Here is a 15,535-nt window from a genome sequence, read left to right as displayed (position 1 = left end):
CAATGTCACAGTTGATACTAAGCATGGCGAGACCGTTCAAATGCTCTTGTCCCATAGTGGAACAGTGATAGTTCTTTACCTGCTTCAACACATTGAAGGTGCGTTCACCTGAAGCCAATGATGCAGGCAAACTGACAAAAATACGCAATGCAATTGTAATATTAGGAAACACCCCAGAGTGTCCAAGTTCGAATTCTCACACATAAATAATTCCTTAGTCAACTACATGTAAAACTGTAAAGACACTAAAATGCAACAATTCTCTACTTTTCAACACTCATTTGACCCAGCACCAGCCACTAGTAGTGGTTTGTTTATATAATCAGCTGGTCTGAGAGGACACATTCATCACGGTCTAATCTTTTGTCATCAGAACCAATATATTTTTATTAATATTTATGAACATTTTAACTCTTTAATATGACAAAATCTAGATCAGTTAACAAAAAAAGTATGTCTTTTACCAAATCACATCTCTTATTTGCTTAAATTTGCAGCTCTAAGCTGAGAGCATGTGTCACATTTTGGTCCGATAGGGATGCTCATAAAAACAAGTTGCGAAACTTATCAAATGTCAAAACATTAACAAGTGTCTAAATTTGAGGCCCCCTTTGAGCATGAGGCCCAAGCTAAATGGCCCTCCTGGCCCCCCCTCTGATTGGCCCTGCCTGACAGTGTCTGGTCAGATCTATTGACCGGAAACACAAGTCCAGTTACTGAGGTCGGGGGAGGTGGGAAGGCCCCAAGTCAGCATCCACACCAGCCCCTACTTAGCAAGGGCTGCCTCCTACCTGCTTTGGGAAGCTGCAGCTCCCAGCCCCGGCTCTGCAGATGGGTCCCTCCTGACCCAGGTGGGGGGATGGAAGGGGAAAAACAGTGAGTGACAGAGTGAAGGTGAGAAGAGGCATAGATGGGGGCGGGTCCTCAGGGGAAGAGGTAGGGCAGGGCTTTGGGGGGAAAAGGCGGGGAAGGGAAGTTCCGGCACTCCTGCTGGAGTCTCTGTTTTTTAAATATTACCAAGTTGGCAACCCTAGGGTGACCTAGGGCAGCCATGAATTGGGCCCATTTTTCTTGCGCTGATGATAGACAATCACCTTCTCACCGTCTCTGCCAGCCATGGCCCAAAGCCACAAGATTGCCCTAAAGCCCACATGCCATTATGGCACATGCATACTGAGGGTAGGGTTCATGTAGAGGGTGATGACTTATCATATACCCAGCACTGGGCACTGTGCTGTACATGGGTTAGGTCAATTACAAAACTACCATGGTGAGGCTTAGAGAATCACATTTTCAAGGATGATCACAATGCATAAATCATTTGCAAGATGGCTACTTGTGTATGTGTGTGAATGCTCCTCCGATTTCCATGAAAAATGTCTGGGCACCTGCAGGGTTGGTGGAATGGATGCTTTGTTGTTGATGTTGTTGTCTTTACTCTGGACCCTGCAATAATAGATTTTCTTTTAAGGGGAATTTGCTGACATTTTCATAGTTTGGGCCAAGGTTTGCAAATGTGGGGGCCTCAAATTAGTCTCCTAAATCCTTATTTAATCACTTAAAGGCAATATTTAGACATCAGCTGCTTTCAACATGATTTTGTTTTCTCTTGCATTTGGAAATCTCAGAGACCTCATGTGACTCTGGAGATGACTTGACACATTTATAGACCAGGAAGGAAGTTGAGCAACAAGATGTTACATTGCATTGCTTGGTCTCTCTAGTGCAGCTGCCTCGGATTCAGCAGCTGGAGCTCCACAACAGACGAAAGGGATCAAAAATGTCCCCCCAGACGCCCCCGAAATGTTGCTGTTTCAACATTAAGACTGGAACAGTCACTCTTGGCATCTACCACGTGGTAAGTTACGAAATACAAGGACAGATAGGAAAGCTATAAACTGGGAAATCAAACAGTTCCCGAAGTGTTGACTTTTCTGTGTTCCTGAGAGGTGGGGGGAGGCCTATGATTTAAGAGCAATGGACAAGAGAGGGGAAAAAAGAAACCTACTGTGCTGATAGTTTTCTGAACTAGGTTCTTCTGCCAGAGCTGATGGAAATTCACCGCACTTCCTGTTTTTCCTCTACTGCTCGAGTATGAGCCTTTGCACTTGCAGTCGGCGCTGTGAATCCTACAAGCTTTCAGTGTAGACAGGCGGATCCATTGGTTGCAAATTGTACAGTGAGATGACAATACAAAGGGTTGTGTAAAAGTTAAGGTTAGGAATCTATAGTGGGGTGTGGGCATGCGTGTGTGTATGGATCGGAGCTATAAACAGTATCTAGGTAAAATTGTGAATGTCTTTAATTTCTCTAACAGCTTTTAGACATTGTACCCGGTTCTCAGTTGGTTTCTCTTTGAATCTTATGTCTCTGTTAAGTTGCCGTGGCTGTCCTGGGAGGATTAGCGCTGTGTGCGGGAGGGGGGGGGGAATAGGGTGTGGCTGGGGGGGGTCTCTGCTGTTGTAAGTGCTGCTTGGTGACATAGTTAGAGTAGCTTTCTGGTGGATGTAACTTATGCTGAGGTTATGACACATTGCATAGTCAGCCCAGGATTGGGGGAGTACAAAAATGGCTTCAAATCACCTCTCCAGTTGCCCTGCACACCTTTTGAGCACAACCAAGGAGTGGGGCCTCGAGAGGTCGCCCGGTTGGCAGCGGGACACTGTGGGTTTTAGGCCACTTGTTGCACTGGGAAGGGGTGGGGTGGTTGTGCTGCAGTGGGTGTCCCGGTTCCTCTGCCGGAGAGGGGGTGTCGCCATCCATTGGCAGGGTGCAGCATGCCGGAACAGCACTCCTCCATGGTGCTGACGGGTGCGCCGCCCGCGAGCACTGCATCGGTTGGCTGGCTTGCCAGACTCCCCAGTGCTCTGCAGCTGCGTCACCCCTCCCAGCACAAAGCCACAGCTTGAAAGCAACACACAGGTCCGCAGTTTTCAGGTCCACAGTGTATCTATGGAGTCATCCCAGTATAGGGCTAGATGTTCAGCTGGTGTAAATTGGTGTCACTCCATTGATTTCAGGGCAACTATGCTGAATTGCACCCACTGAGATTTGGCCCACATTTAATGGGAAGTCACTGTGGAAGCTTGAATTGCCCCAGTCACTAAGATTCCATTTATAGGTGGATTATAAAGGGTTAATACGTGAGCAACAAATTTTATAAGCATGCTACAAACAGGAGTTGTGTGTGTTATTGATGGTTATAAGCTCATCAATAGAAGGTGACGTTGATGGTTATAAGCAACCTATTGAGCTGTCGGATTCTGTAGCAGCATTGCCAAAGCCAAGTGCTCACAGATGATGCATCAGGCCCCAAAATACCCTGAGACTAGTTTAAAAATCCTGAGATTTTAAAACATCAGTTTCTTTGCATTCAGGTTGTTGGGACTTTAGGGTACAGGCCCATCACGCTTTTCGGCTTTTCTCCGCTATTATGAGGGTGCTTAAAAAAAAAGAAAAGAAAAAGATGAGATTGATATAATCCATGAATTCAGGAGATATCAAAATTTTTGTGAACATTTTCCCCTTTTCCAACAGGTCAGTGAACATAGAGTCTTATCCTAATGCAACTGAAGCCAATGGGAAGATTCCATTGGGATTTCAGTCAAGCCCAAGGTCATTTCAGGGGACATTTTAGGATTATAATTAAGTCCATATTTATTTGCTTGTTTGTAAAAATGTGATCAGTGGTCCTGATGGTGGTCAGAAAACAGTAATTGTGGCACAGCGCTGTGGTCACCTGGAAAAATGTAATACTGGGGGAGGCAGCGTGGCCTAGTGGATGGAGTACTGGCCTGGCACTCAGGACACCTGGTTTGTAGTCCCGGCTCTGCCACTGGCCTGCTAGGTGACTTTGAGCAAGTAACTTTGCCATACTGTTTCTCAGTTTCCCCATCTGTAAAGCAGGGATAATGATACTGACCTCATAGAATCATAGAATATCAGGGTTGGAAGGGACACCAGAAGGTCATCTAGTCCAACCCCCTGCTCGAAGCAGGACCAATTCCCAGTTAAATCATCCCAGCCAGGGCTTTGTCAAGCCTGACCTTAAAAACCTCTAAGGAAGGAGATTCTACCACCTCCCTAGGTAACGCATTCCAGTGTTTCACCACCCTCATAGTGAAAAAGTTTTTCCTAATATCCAATCTAAACCTCCCCCACTGCAACTTGAGACCATTACTCCTCGTTCTGTCATCTGCTACCATTGAGAACAGTCTAGAGCCATCCTCTTTGGAACCCCCTTTCAGGTAGTTGAAAGCAGCTATCAAATCCCCCCTCATTCTTCTCTTCTGCAGACTAAACAATCCCAGCTCCCTCAGCCTCTCCTCATAAGTCATGTGTTCTAGACCCCTAATCATTTTTGTTGCCCTTCGCTGGACTCTCTCCAATTTATCCACATCCTTCTTGTAGTGTGGGGCCCAAAACTGGACACAGTACTCCAGATGAGGCCTCACCAATGTCGAATAGAGGGGAATCCTCTATTCGACATCCTCAATCCTCCAATTTGTCTAGGTCCTTCTGTATCCTATCCCTCCCCTCCAGCGTATCTACCACTCCTCCCAGTTTAGTATCATCCGCAAATTTGCTGAGAGTGCAATCTACACCATCCTCATTTATGATCATTTATGAAGATATTTATGAAGATCATTTATGAAGATATTGAACAAAACCGGCCCCAGGACCGACCCTTGGGGCACTCCACTTGACACCGGCTGCCAACTAGACATGGAGCCATTGATCACTACCCGTTGAGCCCGACAATCTAGCCAGCTTTCTACCCACCTTATAGTGCATTCATCCAGCCCATACTTCCTTAACTTGCTGACAAGAATACTGTGGGAGACCATGTCAAAAGCTTTGCTAAAGTCAAGAAACAATACATCCACTGCTTTCCCTTCATCCACAGAACCAGTAATCTCATCATAAAAGGCGATTAGATTAGTCAGGCATGACCTTCCCTTGGTGAATCCATGCTGGCTGTTCCTGATCACTTTCCTCTCATGCAAGTGCTTCAGGATTGATTCTTTGAGGACCTGCTCCATGATTTTTCCAGGGACTGAGGTGAGGCTGACTGGCCTGTAGTTCCCAGGATCCTCCTTCTTCCCTTTTTTAAAGATTGGCACTACATTAGCCTTTTTCCAGTCATCTGGGACTTCCCCCGTTCGCAACGAGTTTTCAAAGATAATGGCCAATGGCTCTGCAATCACAGCCGCCAATTCCTTCAGCACTCTCGGATGCAACTTGTCCGGCCCCATGGACTTTTGTGCACGTCCAGCTTTTCTAAATAGTCCCTAACCATCTCTATCTCCACAGAGGGCTGGCCATCTCTTCCCCATTTTGTGATGCCCAGCACAGCAGTCTGGGAGCTGACCTTGTTAGTGAAGACAGAGGCAAAAAAAGCATTGAGTACATTAGCTTTTTCCACATCCTCTGTCACTAGGTTGCCTCCCTCATTCAGTAAGGGGCCCACACTTTCCTTGGCTTTCTTCTTGTTGCCAACATACCTGAAGAAACCCTTCTTGTTACTCTTGACATCTCTTGCTAGCTGCAGCTCCAGGTGCGATTTGGCCCTCCTGATATCATTCCTACATGCCCGAGCAATATTTTTATACTCTTCCCTGGTCATATGTCCAACCTTCCACTTCTTGTAAGCTTCTTTTTTATGTTTAAGATCCGCTAGGATTTCACCATTAAGCCAAGCTGGTCGCCTGCCATATTTACTATTCTTTCGACTCATCGGGATGGTTTGTCCCTGTAACCTCAACAGGGATTCCTTGAAATACAGCCAGCTCTCCTGGACTCCTTTCCCCTTCATGTTAGTTCCCCAGGGGATCCTAGCCATCAGTTCCCTGAGGGAGTCGAAGTCTGCTTTGTAAAGCTCTTTGACTCTTCATCAGTTGATCTCAGAGATTGTTATTCAATGATGAAAAAAGCTATTTTCAGAGAATAGCTCCATAGTTGATGCTCTGAGTGTTCAACAAAGCTTGAGGTGAAGCAATTGAGCGTCTCACCAGATACCAATACAAGGACCAAGGGCGCTGACAATGCTGCAGCCTGCCCAGGCCTCTGGCTGGAGGTGGGGTTCAGAATAGGATTTTTCCTGCCTACATGCAGGGGAGTCAGGGGGAATAAATCTCCCTCCCCTCCCATGCATAGACCACCTGCATCATCAGATGCTCCATGATGGGGCGGGCTGCTGCTCTCTCTTCCATCCAGGTGTATGGGGAGTGGGCAGGGCAGGGTGTGGAGTGGGCAGGGGGCACTTCCCACCTCCCTTGCGCTAGCTGTTGTGGAGGAGGAAGTCATTTGTGCTGGGGAACAGCTGGTACAGTTTACTTCCTCCTTGGTGCCAGGAAGCAGGGACTGAATTGTGATTCTGAGACTGTCCCACTGGGGCATAGGGGCCTGCGGTTCTGAAGCCACAGGTCTTGCCGTATGTATGCCAGTTAACCAGTTGTCAGGGTGCCCCTGTGCATTGCGGAGGCAGGGTAATGGGCAAGACTCTGGACCTAGGCTGCTTGGGCCTGCAAGCATCTCCTCTAATTTTATTTTCTGCAGATTTTCAAGGGTGACTAACAAAAAAACGTGTTGTCATGGCTAGTGGGAAGCCTGGCTTTTATATGAGGGACAGAACAGCCCCCTGCAAAGCTGGGTTGACACAAGAAACTGCCCAATTCAGAGTATGGAAAACATGCTTATTTTTCCAATAGCACCTCTCCCTGCATACTTCTTTTTTCACAAACTCTGTGGCTTTTCCCTCTTTCTCTCTCTCTCTCCCCGCCCATCCACCCGCTCTATCTATCTATCCATCTATCTATCTACCTATCTATCTATCTATCCCCATCCATCCACCCCTCTATCTATCTATCTGTCTATCTATCCCCATCCATCCACCCCATCTATCTATCTATCTATCTATCTATCTATCTATCTATCTATCTATCTATCTATCGTGACAAAGTTCCTGCTCTACCTTGGTGGGTCTTGTGCTTATTGGCGGATTTGCTCGCCTTGGAGCTTCACGGCAGCCCTCAGCTTGGCCATTTTTCTGAATTCACAGTCCAGGTCGACTCCTCCTGTGTCTGACCAGGAGTTGGGAGGATTTGGGGGGAACCCAGGCCTGCCCTCTACTCCGGGTTCCAGCCCAGGGCCCTGTGGAATGCAGCTGTCTAGAGTGCCTCCTGGAACAGCTGTGCGACAGCTACAGCTCCCTGCGCTACTTCCCCATGGCCTCCTCCCAACACCTTCTTTATCCTCACCACAGGACCTTCCTCCTGGTGTCTGATAATGCTTGTACACCTCAGTCCTCCAACAGTCCTCATTCTCACTCTCAGCTCCTAGTGCCTCTTGCTCCCAGCTCCTCACATGCACACCACAAACTGAAGTGAGCTCCTTTTTAAAACCCAGGTGCCCTAATTAGCCTGTTTTAATTGATTCTAGCAGCTTCTTGATTGGCTGCAGGTGTCAGCCTGTCTTAATTGTCTCCGGGAGGTTCCTGATTGTTCTGGAACCTTCCCTGTTACCTTACCCAGGAAAAAGGGACCTACTTAACCTGGGGCTAATATATCTGCCTTCTATTACTCTCCTGTAGCCGGTGGGGCAGCCTATATTCCACCTTGGTCCCGAGGCCCGCTGGGAATATCAGTTGGCGGCTCCTTCACGGAGCTGTGAGCATGGGTGTGTTCTTGGTGCGGTTCACCTTTATCCCAGACACCTGTCCCTTTTGCGGCGTGAGGGAAACCTTGGCACACATATATCTGGAGTGTGCCAGGCTGCAGCCCCTATTCCAGCTCCTCACAAATATTTTATTACGTTTTTGGTTGCACTTTTCCTCTCGCCTTCTTATTTACGCAGTCTCTATCCGTGGCCCCACAAAGTCACGAGATCTCCTGGTCAACCTCCTCCTGGCCCTAGCTAAAATGACCAACTATACACACAGGAGTGTGTGTATACACATACAGAGAGAGGAGGTTGGCCGATGGAGTCTCCTGTGACTGTGGGGCCTATTTCCGATCCTCGGTCCGTTCACGTATCCGGGCAGAGTTCCTCTGGGCAGCATCCACTAACTCCCTTGATGCCTTTGAGGAGCAGTGGGCGCTGTCCGGGGTTCTCTGCTTGGTGTCCCTGTCCGGTTCCCTTCATTTGACCCTTTGACCACACTCCTGTCCCTGTTATTTCATTAATTGTCCCCCAGATTGATTTGGTATCCAGGTCCTGTGGATCCCCCTCTTAGGCTGGGGGGGATCCTTTAGCAGTGGATGGGCTTCGCCCGCCCATTTCCCGAATCCCAATAGGATTACTCTCCTGTAGCCATCTGGCCTGACCCTGTCACACTATCTATCTATCTATCTATCTATCTATCTATCTATCTATCCTCATCCACCCCCGCTATCTAGCTAGCTATCTAGCTATCTATCTTTTCCTTCTCCAGACCTGAGGAAGAGCTCTGTGAAGTTCGAAAACTTACTCCTTCCACCAACAAAGCTGGTCCAATAAAACATATTTCCATCCCCACCTTGTCTGTCTATCTTTCTCTCTATGGTCATCCATTTATTTCTCTATCTGTGGTCACTTATAGGATGCCAATCAATCCACAACGTAAGAGTACACAGCGCAGTGATCCCATCCCATCCCTAGTTTGTCTGCACCGACAGCTCTGTCACGGTGTGTCTCTTTCACACTGAATGCTGTCTCATTGCAGAGAAGGCTGTCTCGCATCAGCACTTTAAAAGGTAAAATATGAGCGCAGATCTTTTTTTCTTTCCTGCGTTTTTCATCGTATGTCTGCAGCCAGGCACAGGGAAAAGGGAAAGAGGATTTATAGCCTGGCAGGTACAGTACTTGGATGATTTGCTGAATCAATATCAGTAAAAATTATTGCTGTGGATCCCCGTGATGAATTCCAGTGATGCTTGGTGATAGTAACACCATCAAACACCAGCGCTGAGGCTTTGTGGCAGTGTCTTGTACTCCTGTAAATTAGATTTGTCTCATTGCTGAGCTCTCCACAGACTGTGGAAATAAATCGTGGATGTTCTCCAATGAATGGGAAGATGTAGGGAATGTGAGACAGAGCCCAGGCCCGGGATTAACACATGCTGAACAGAGGCCATGGTGCTTAGCACAGAGATTCATGGTTTGTTTTAAAAAGAAGCACAGATGTGTTAATTCCCCCGGGAAGCACAGGCTCGAGTTATCTGACACCAGCAGCCGAGCCAGGCATACTATCGCTTTCTACACACTGCACAAGCACAGCAGCTGGGATTCATTGGCACTTGGACCCCTGCATGTTAGTCTGTGGAGGGAGGTTTTTCATTACCCACCTGAACAGGGTGTGTGTGTAGGGAGAGTGAGGGTGATGGGGAAGTTGGGGCTAGTGAAAAGAAATATTGCCCAGGTTCTGTCTAGGAGGGAAGGATGGGCCCATGATTAAGGAGCTAGCCTGGGACTCTGGAGATGTGGGTGCAGTTCAGTGCTCTGGCACAGATTTCCTGTGGGCAAATCACTCTCTCTCTCTCTCTGCCCCAATTCCCCATCTGTACAGTGGGGGTAACAGCACTGCTCTGCCTCCTGAGGGCGTTCTGAGGCACTCAGATGCGACAGGGATGAGGTCCATGGCAGTATCAAGGGAGCCTTCACCCTTAAAATTGCACCAAGGAACTGAATGTTAAAACCAAATCACTTCAGCAACCTCCCTCCCTCTAAAGCGCCCCAACCCTCCCATCAGCTGCTGATTCCCCTTTCCTCTCCAAACCGTCTTCCAATCCCCATGCCCAGCCAGAATACTTCCTGCTGCTGGCGCCCCTTCTATCTGCTGGACCTGCATCCCCACCACCAGAAACTGTCCCCTCCAGCACATCCTGAGGTGGGCATGACAGAAAAAACTATGTGCAGACATGCATTCTATCTAGATTCGCTGGTAGCTTCCGCTGCTATAGTAGGGATGCAACTCAAGTGTAGGTCCTGGTCCCAGATAAAGGTCCCTCTGGCTGCTGGAACCCATTCACGGCTCCCATCTCCAGCTTCCATCCATTCAACCTTCCAGCTTCTAGTTGCCCTCCATGGTGAAAGCTCTTGCATTCCCTGAAAGCTAAAGCCAGTCCATATGAAATGGAAGCTCTCAAGCTGTCTTCGTGGCTTATTTTCTCCAAGAGTAATTAATGAAGGAAAAGCAAGGCCTAGAGCGGAAGGTTGGGCTTGCGGTTAACATGCTGGTCTCCACTGGAGGTGATCTTGATATAGTGCCCTGCTTCACTACTGACTCCTTAGCTAAGACCCTTAATTTCTCTGTGTCTCCAATCCCAATGGCCAAAATAGTGAGCTCTTTAAGGTCGGGACTGTTTCTTACAATGTGTTTGCACAGCATGTAACACATGGGGGCCTATCAGGGATACCATCATAATAGGACATTTCTTTATTCTTCGGGGGCTTTGTTGATTCCTCCCCAGCACAGGCTGCATGTGGCTCTTTCTTCTCTTCTTTAATTTTTGTAACAATTTTCCCAATATTTCCCCAGCTTTTCTGAGGTGCTGCTCCCCTGCTCTCAGACCCTCCCATGCACATGCTGTTACAATGCTGTGAGAGTAGGCCGTGTGACAGAGCCACACCTATACAGTGGTTTCAGCTGCTTCTCTTACAGATGCTTCCTTATTCCCTATGGCTTTTCCATGTGAAATCTCACCGCTTGCTTTGTCATCTGTGCTGCTTCTCGAAATTGCTGATGCAGAAACACTCACGGATGCTGGAAACATGAGCAAGAGTGGGAGCTCATAGAGGACACAGCTGAGTACAAGCCCGGGAGACAGGTACTCTGTCTTTCTAGATTCCCCAATAACACCCTTCACTGTGGTGACTGGTGCCCCAAAGCTGTGGGTTCTGGACCATGCGCTGCACAGTAATATGCTAGGCCTACCACCTGCCTCTTGTTTTCCCTTAGGGAAGTTCTTTAGCTCAAGAAGCAGTGGCATCGCTTTTTGGTGCCTACGTTTCCCAGATTCAGTCTCTGCCTATGGCTGTGGTACTCGTAGGCATGGGTTGTGGCTCATTAGACATTAGAGCAAACATGACCTTATCCATGTGCAGATCCAAATGCAGGACCCACCTCTTGCAGAAAACTTCCCCACCTCCCCCAGCAGTGGTATCTCCATCAAACCAACCCACAAGGGGGAAATAAGAAGGGAATAAAGCAGGTGGCTTCAACATCATTGGTATGCTACGTATCACAGTGCTTGGGCTATAGGAGAATCATGCCTCACTAAACTGAAAGATTAAGGGCTTGATTCTCATTACATTAAAGTAGCAGTTCTCAGACTGTGGATCAGGACCCCAAAGTGGGTTGTGGCCCCATTTTAATGGCGTCGCCAGGGCTGGCTTAGATTTGCTGGGGCCCAAGACCAGAGTCGAAGTCTGAGTCCCACCATCCGGGCTGAAGCTGAAGCCCAAATCCCACCGCCTGTTGCCAAAGCCTGAGGGCTTCAGCCTAGGGTAACAGGGCTCAGGTTACAGGCTCCCTGCTGGGACTAAGGCTTTGGCTTTGCCCTACACATTCAGTGAAGCAGGAATCAGGCTTTGGTTCAGGCTTCGGTCCCCCCTCCCAGGGTCGTGTAGTAATTTTTGTTGTCAGAAGGGGGTCGTGGTGCAATGACGTTTGAGAACTGCTGCATTAAGGCCACTTTAGACTTCCAGAGCAGGGTAAAGGGGGCTGAGTATAGATTCCGAAGCCAGAAGGGACCATTGTGATCATCCAGGATAGCCTCAGACTATATGATCACAACGGATCCTTTCTGGCATTGGATTCCATGAAGCTCTATTCTAGCAGCATAAAGGGGCTTTAAAGTAATGAGAAACAAGCTCTTAATCTTCCAGTTTAGCAAGACGCGATTCTCCTCTGACATACACTTGGCTTTACACCAATATACCTTCGGCTACATCAGCAGTTACTCCTGATTCATGCCATAGGGAATGAGAGGACAACCTGGACCTCTTACTGCAGAATTCCCCCTTTTTATAGAAATTAGTGATGAGCCTGCATTTGTGAAGTTCAGATCCAGACCCTGATTCAATTTTGAATCCAACTGGGAACTAGAGTTCATGTCCATTTGGATTTGATGACCCCACTGTTCAGCCTATTTGCAAAATTCAGTTCTGCAACCAAAAGTGAACTCCCCTAATGTTCAGTGGCTTCGGATCCACTGTTTCACTTGAGTTTCTGTTGCACAGAAATCTAAAAAAGTCATTTCCTCTTCTGTTCCCCACAATAGCACTTGAGGCATTGACCTCGCAGCAGCAACATGGGAAGAGAAAGCTCTGAGCAGCTCTTCCATCCTCAAACACCTCCCAACAAAGTTGCAAAGTTCGTTCCCACACAGAAAAAGTAGCATGTAATGTTAGCACGTCATAGAATCATAGAATATCAGGGTTGGAAGGGACCTCAGGAGGTCATCTAGTCCAACCCCCTGCTCAAAGCAGGACCAATCCCCAATTTTTGCCCCAGATCCCTAAATGGTCCCTTCAAGGATTGAACTCACAACTTCAGGGATATTGCACAGTACAGATGGATGTATCTATGTGATAGACCAGGAGAAAACAAATGGGTGTCATCTACATAGGATTCTTTCTTCCACGTATAAATATATATCCTGTTTTTCTTGCATTCACACCAGTTGAGACTTAGGGAATATGAGATCGATTCCTGTCTCTGTCACAGGCTTCTTGTGTGATTTGGGGCAAGCCACTTAGTTTCTTTGAGCCTCCGTTCCCCATTTCCAAAGTGGAGACAATAATCCTCCTTTTCTCCCACTCTTTGCCTGGTGTATTTAGATTGTGAGCTCTTCAGGGCAGGAATCGTCTCTGACTATATACAGCGTAGCAAAACAGGGTCCTGAGCTTGTTTGGAGTCTCCAGGTGCTATCATATTACAGATAAGAGTAATTTTTCTTCTGCTCAGTTAGACACACAGCTCTAGGCTTGATCGCTTCTCTGTTTGCTACTTTCAGGGTTGTTTCCTGTATGCACCCATTGCAAACACAAGTACAAACCACAGCTATTCCTGTCCGTCATCTTCCGCATCATTTTTCAGGCTACTTTCTCAAAATACTCTGAGAAGCTGTTTGAGCCAGATAGAATGTATGCAGTTATTTATCTTGTGGGGGATATGATCATACTTCCTGTGCCTGTCATAGGGTCCGTTATCTCATGATCAGCTCTGCAGAGAGATCTGTGAAGTCTGGCTGAGCTCACGGCCTATCTCATAGGCTTCTTCTTGACAACACTTCAGCACTCGCTGGTGCCTTGTGAACCTAGTAGTTTAAGTAGTATGTCCCTCCAGTGCTGCCTGGGGCACCAGGAGTATCGCAGAACATTGGAGCTTCTGGGGACACCACTGAGTCCTGCTCTGGGTAGAGATGGTCAGGAATTTTTCAACAAAATGTTTTTTCTATCTCATTCATCCAAACCGAAACATTTTGTGGGAAAGGGTCAATCTGGACAAAACTTTCCCCCATGAGGGATGGAATTTTCTAGTCAAAACCAGAGAGTGCCCCCACAAATTGCTAATTGCCTGGAGGCCTATGGGACTCACACGGAGTAGGGGTGACCTGGATTCATTTTCCTGCACTGCCTGATTTGAGCAGGGACTTGAATCCAGGGGTCCCACATCTCCAGTGAGTGCCTGAGCAAGAGTCAGTCTCTGTCTTGCTTTCTCAAGATCTCCTGTTGGAGCTGTTCCACAATATGCAGTGGGCCAGAGAGAGATTCGCTAGCTCAGTGGTTAAGGTGCTCCCTGGGTCTGTGAGAGAGCAGAGTGCAAGTTTCTCCCTCCGAATGCTGGACTTGACTCTGGCCTCCCACGTTCCAAGTGACTGCCCAACCCACAAAGCCATTCTGGGGTGGATCTCTTGCTCTGTTTCCCTGCCATTTTTGGAAAGGTCTCCGTTTTGCCCCAGTGCAGAATGGGAAAGTCTTCAAAATCTCAAGCAGTTTTTTCAGATGAACAGAGTGGCTGCAGGGAGATCCAATAACAAAGGAGCTGGGCGAGTAATAGCAAGATGGCTACAGAGAAACAGGAGGTAATTTATTAACTGGAATCCATAATATACAGTGTACGCTCATGGCATATAACGCAATGTACATGCATGGCTCAGAACATACAAGCGTGGCCCCCAATGTCCACATACGACATGCACCAGGGTTTGTACAGGTATGGGCTACAGGCTGAGTCCTATTTATGGAGCTCATGCTGCATATTCAAATTCTGCAGAATCTAAATTTCTATTTTAAGAAAGCCCAGCCCCCTCATCAAGTTACTCACCCTGATGAATGTGAAGGAAACCTTCCAAGGGTAAGCAATGTGGCACTTCCTTCCTGAGTCTGCAGGCAGCCTGAAGCAATGCCTCTGTGAGGTGTCAACTCAGCTGCTCCCTCATTGGTCCTATTGGGGTGTTATCTCTGAAAGCTAATGATGGCTCTTTAAATGTCACCCGAACTATGTCCTGGCTGACCTTTTGGCAACGGTGTGAGGAAAGGGCACGGCAGTGAAATCTGCATGGGCCAGGTGTCGCTACAGAGAAGGAAATGCAGAGAGAAGAAAGAAGGAGAAATACGACAGGACTGGGGGAGAGAAACAAAGGAAGGAAGAGAAACAAAAGGCAGGAAGAGCAGTGGGCTAAAAGGGGAGCCTATTTTTCCACCCAGTGGTGCTGAAAGTTTCAGTAAAGCACCAAACCAGTAAGAAATAATGGTGCTTTATTTATGCTTTATCAGCTGGAGCTCTGCTGTGGTCCTCATTTTATGATACTGCTAGCCCACAAGTAAAAATACTCTCTTCCCAGAGGGAGTCTGATATCCCAGACACCTGCTGTATGTAATGTCTGTACATTATCAATCTGTAGTGGGATGCAGCTCTGGACTGACTGCAGGACATTAACTCTCTGCTACACCAGGTGTAGTAAGGGGCTGGTAGCAAGGCTACATTTATTCCCATGTAGTTTAATCTGGAAATTCCTTCTGCAGTTTACGATGGCTATTATCAGGTTGAGCATCTCTTGGGATGTGGAGGACCCCAGTTCACGTCCCTGCCCTGACTGATTTGAAGCAAGGACTCAGACCTGCCTCTCCTACATCCCATTTGAGTGCCTCACCCACCAGGCTGTTTTAGGGGTTGTCTCACCTGTGTTTTTTCATGCCAGAATCCCAAAGGCCTCATTTTCGCTCCACATCAGAACAAAAACAAATTCCAAAGCCTCCATATTCTTGTTGTTCTCTGGCCAGCCCTACAGGCGGCAGCCATCACTCGGAGGGTACTGTCAAAGTTCTCAGCCCCCAGCAGCTCCCATAGTGATTAGGGTTACTACCTGGTCAGTATTTGACCGGCCTGGCCGGGTTTCTTCTTATAGATTTGCCAGTTGCGGAAAAATAATTTAATCTGCCGGGAGTTTTTTTACATGGGTCTAAAGATTTGCATTATTATCACAGTGTTGTTATCTAATGTTAAAAGTTTCTGTGTCTGCTGTTCTCACTAACGCAGTTTAAGCAATAA

The 15,535-nt window shown here is 47.5% G+C and overlaps 1 protein-coding gene across 1 annotated transcript in view; it reads left to right on the top strand.

Moving 5' to 3' along the window:
* Positions 1-1,663: 1,663 nt before the first annotated feature.
* LAPTM5 (lysosomal protein transmembrane 5) overlaps positions 1,664-15,535 on the top strand; it is a 40,691-nt gene continuing 26,819 nt past the window's right edge. The window contains exon 1 of the mRNA XM_077837975.1: positions 1,664-1,858. Within this exon, the coding sequence (XP_077694101.1) occupies positions 1,781-1,858 (78 nt within the window). The 5' untranslated portion in view covers positions 1,664-1,780. The remainder of the gene's footprint in view (positions 1,859-15,535) is intronic.

Source organism: Eretmochelys imbricata, chromosome 19, assembly GCF_965152235.1.
Source record: "Eretmochelys imbricata isolate rEreImb1 chromosome 19, rEreImb1.hap1, whole genome shotgun sequence".
NCBI classification, from domain to species: domain Eukaryota; kingdom Metazoa; phylum Chordata; order Testudines; family Cheloniidae; genus Eretmochelys; species Eretmochelys imbricata.
This window is presented reverse-complemented; position numbering and strand designations above follow the sequence as displayed.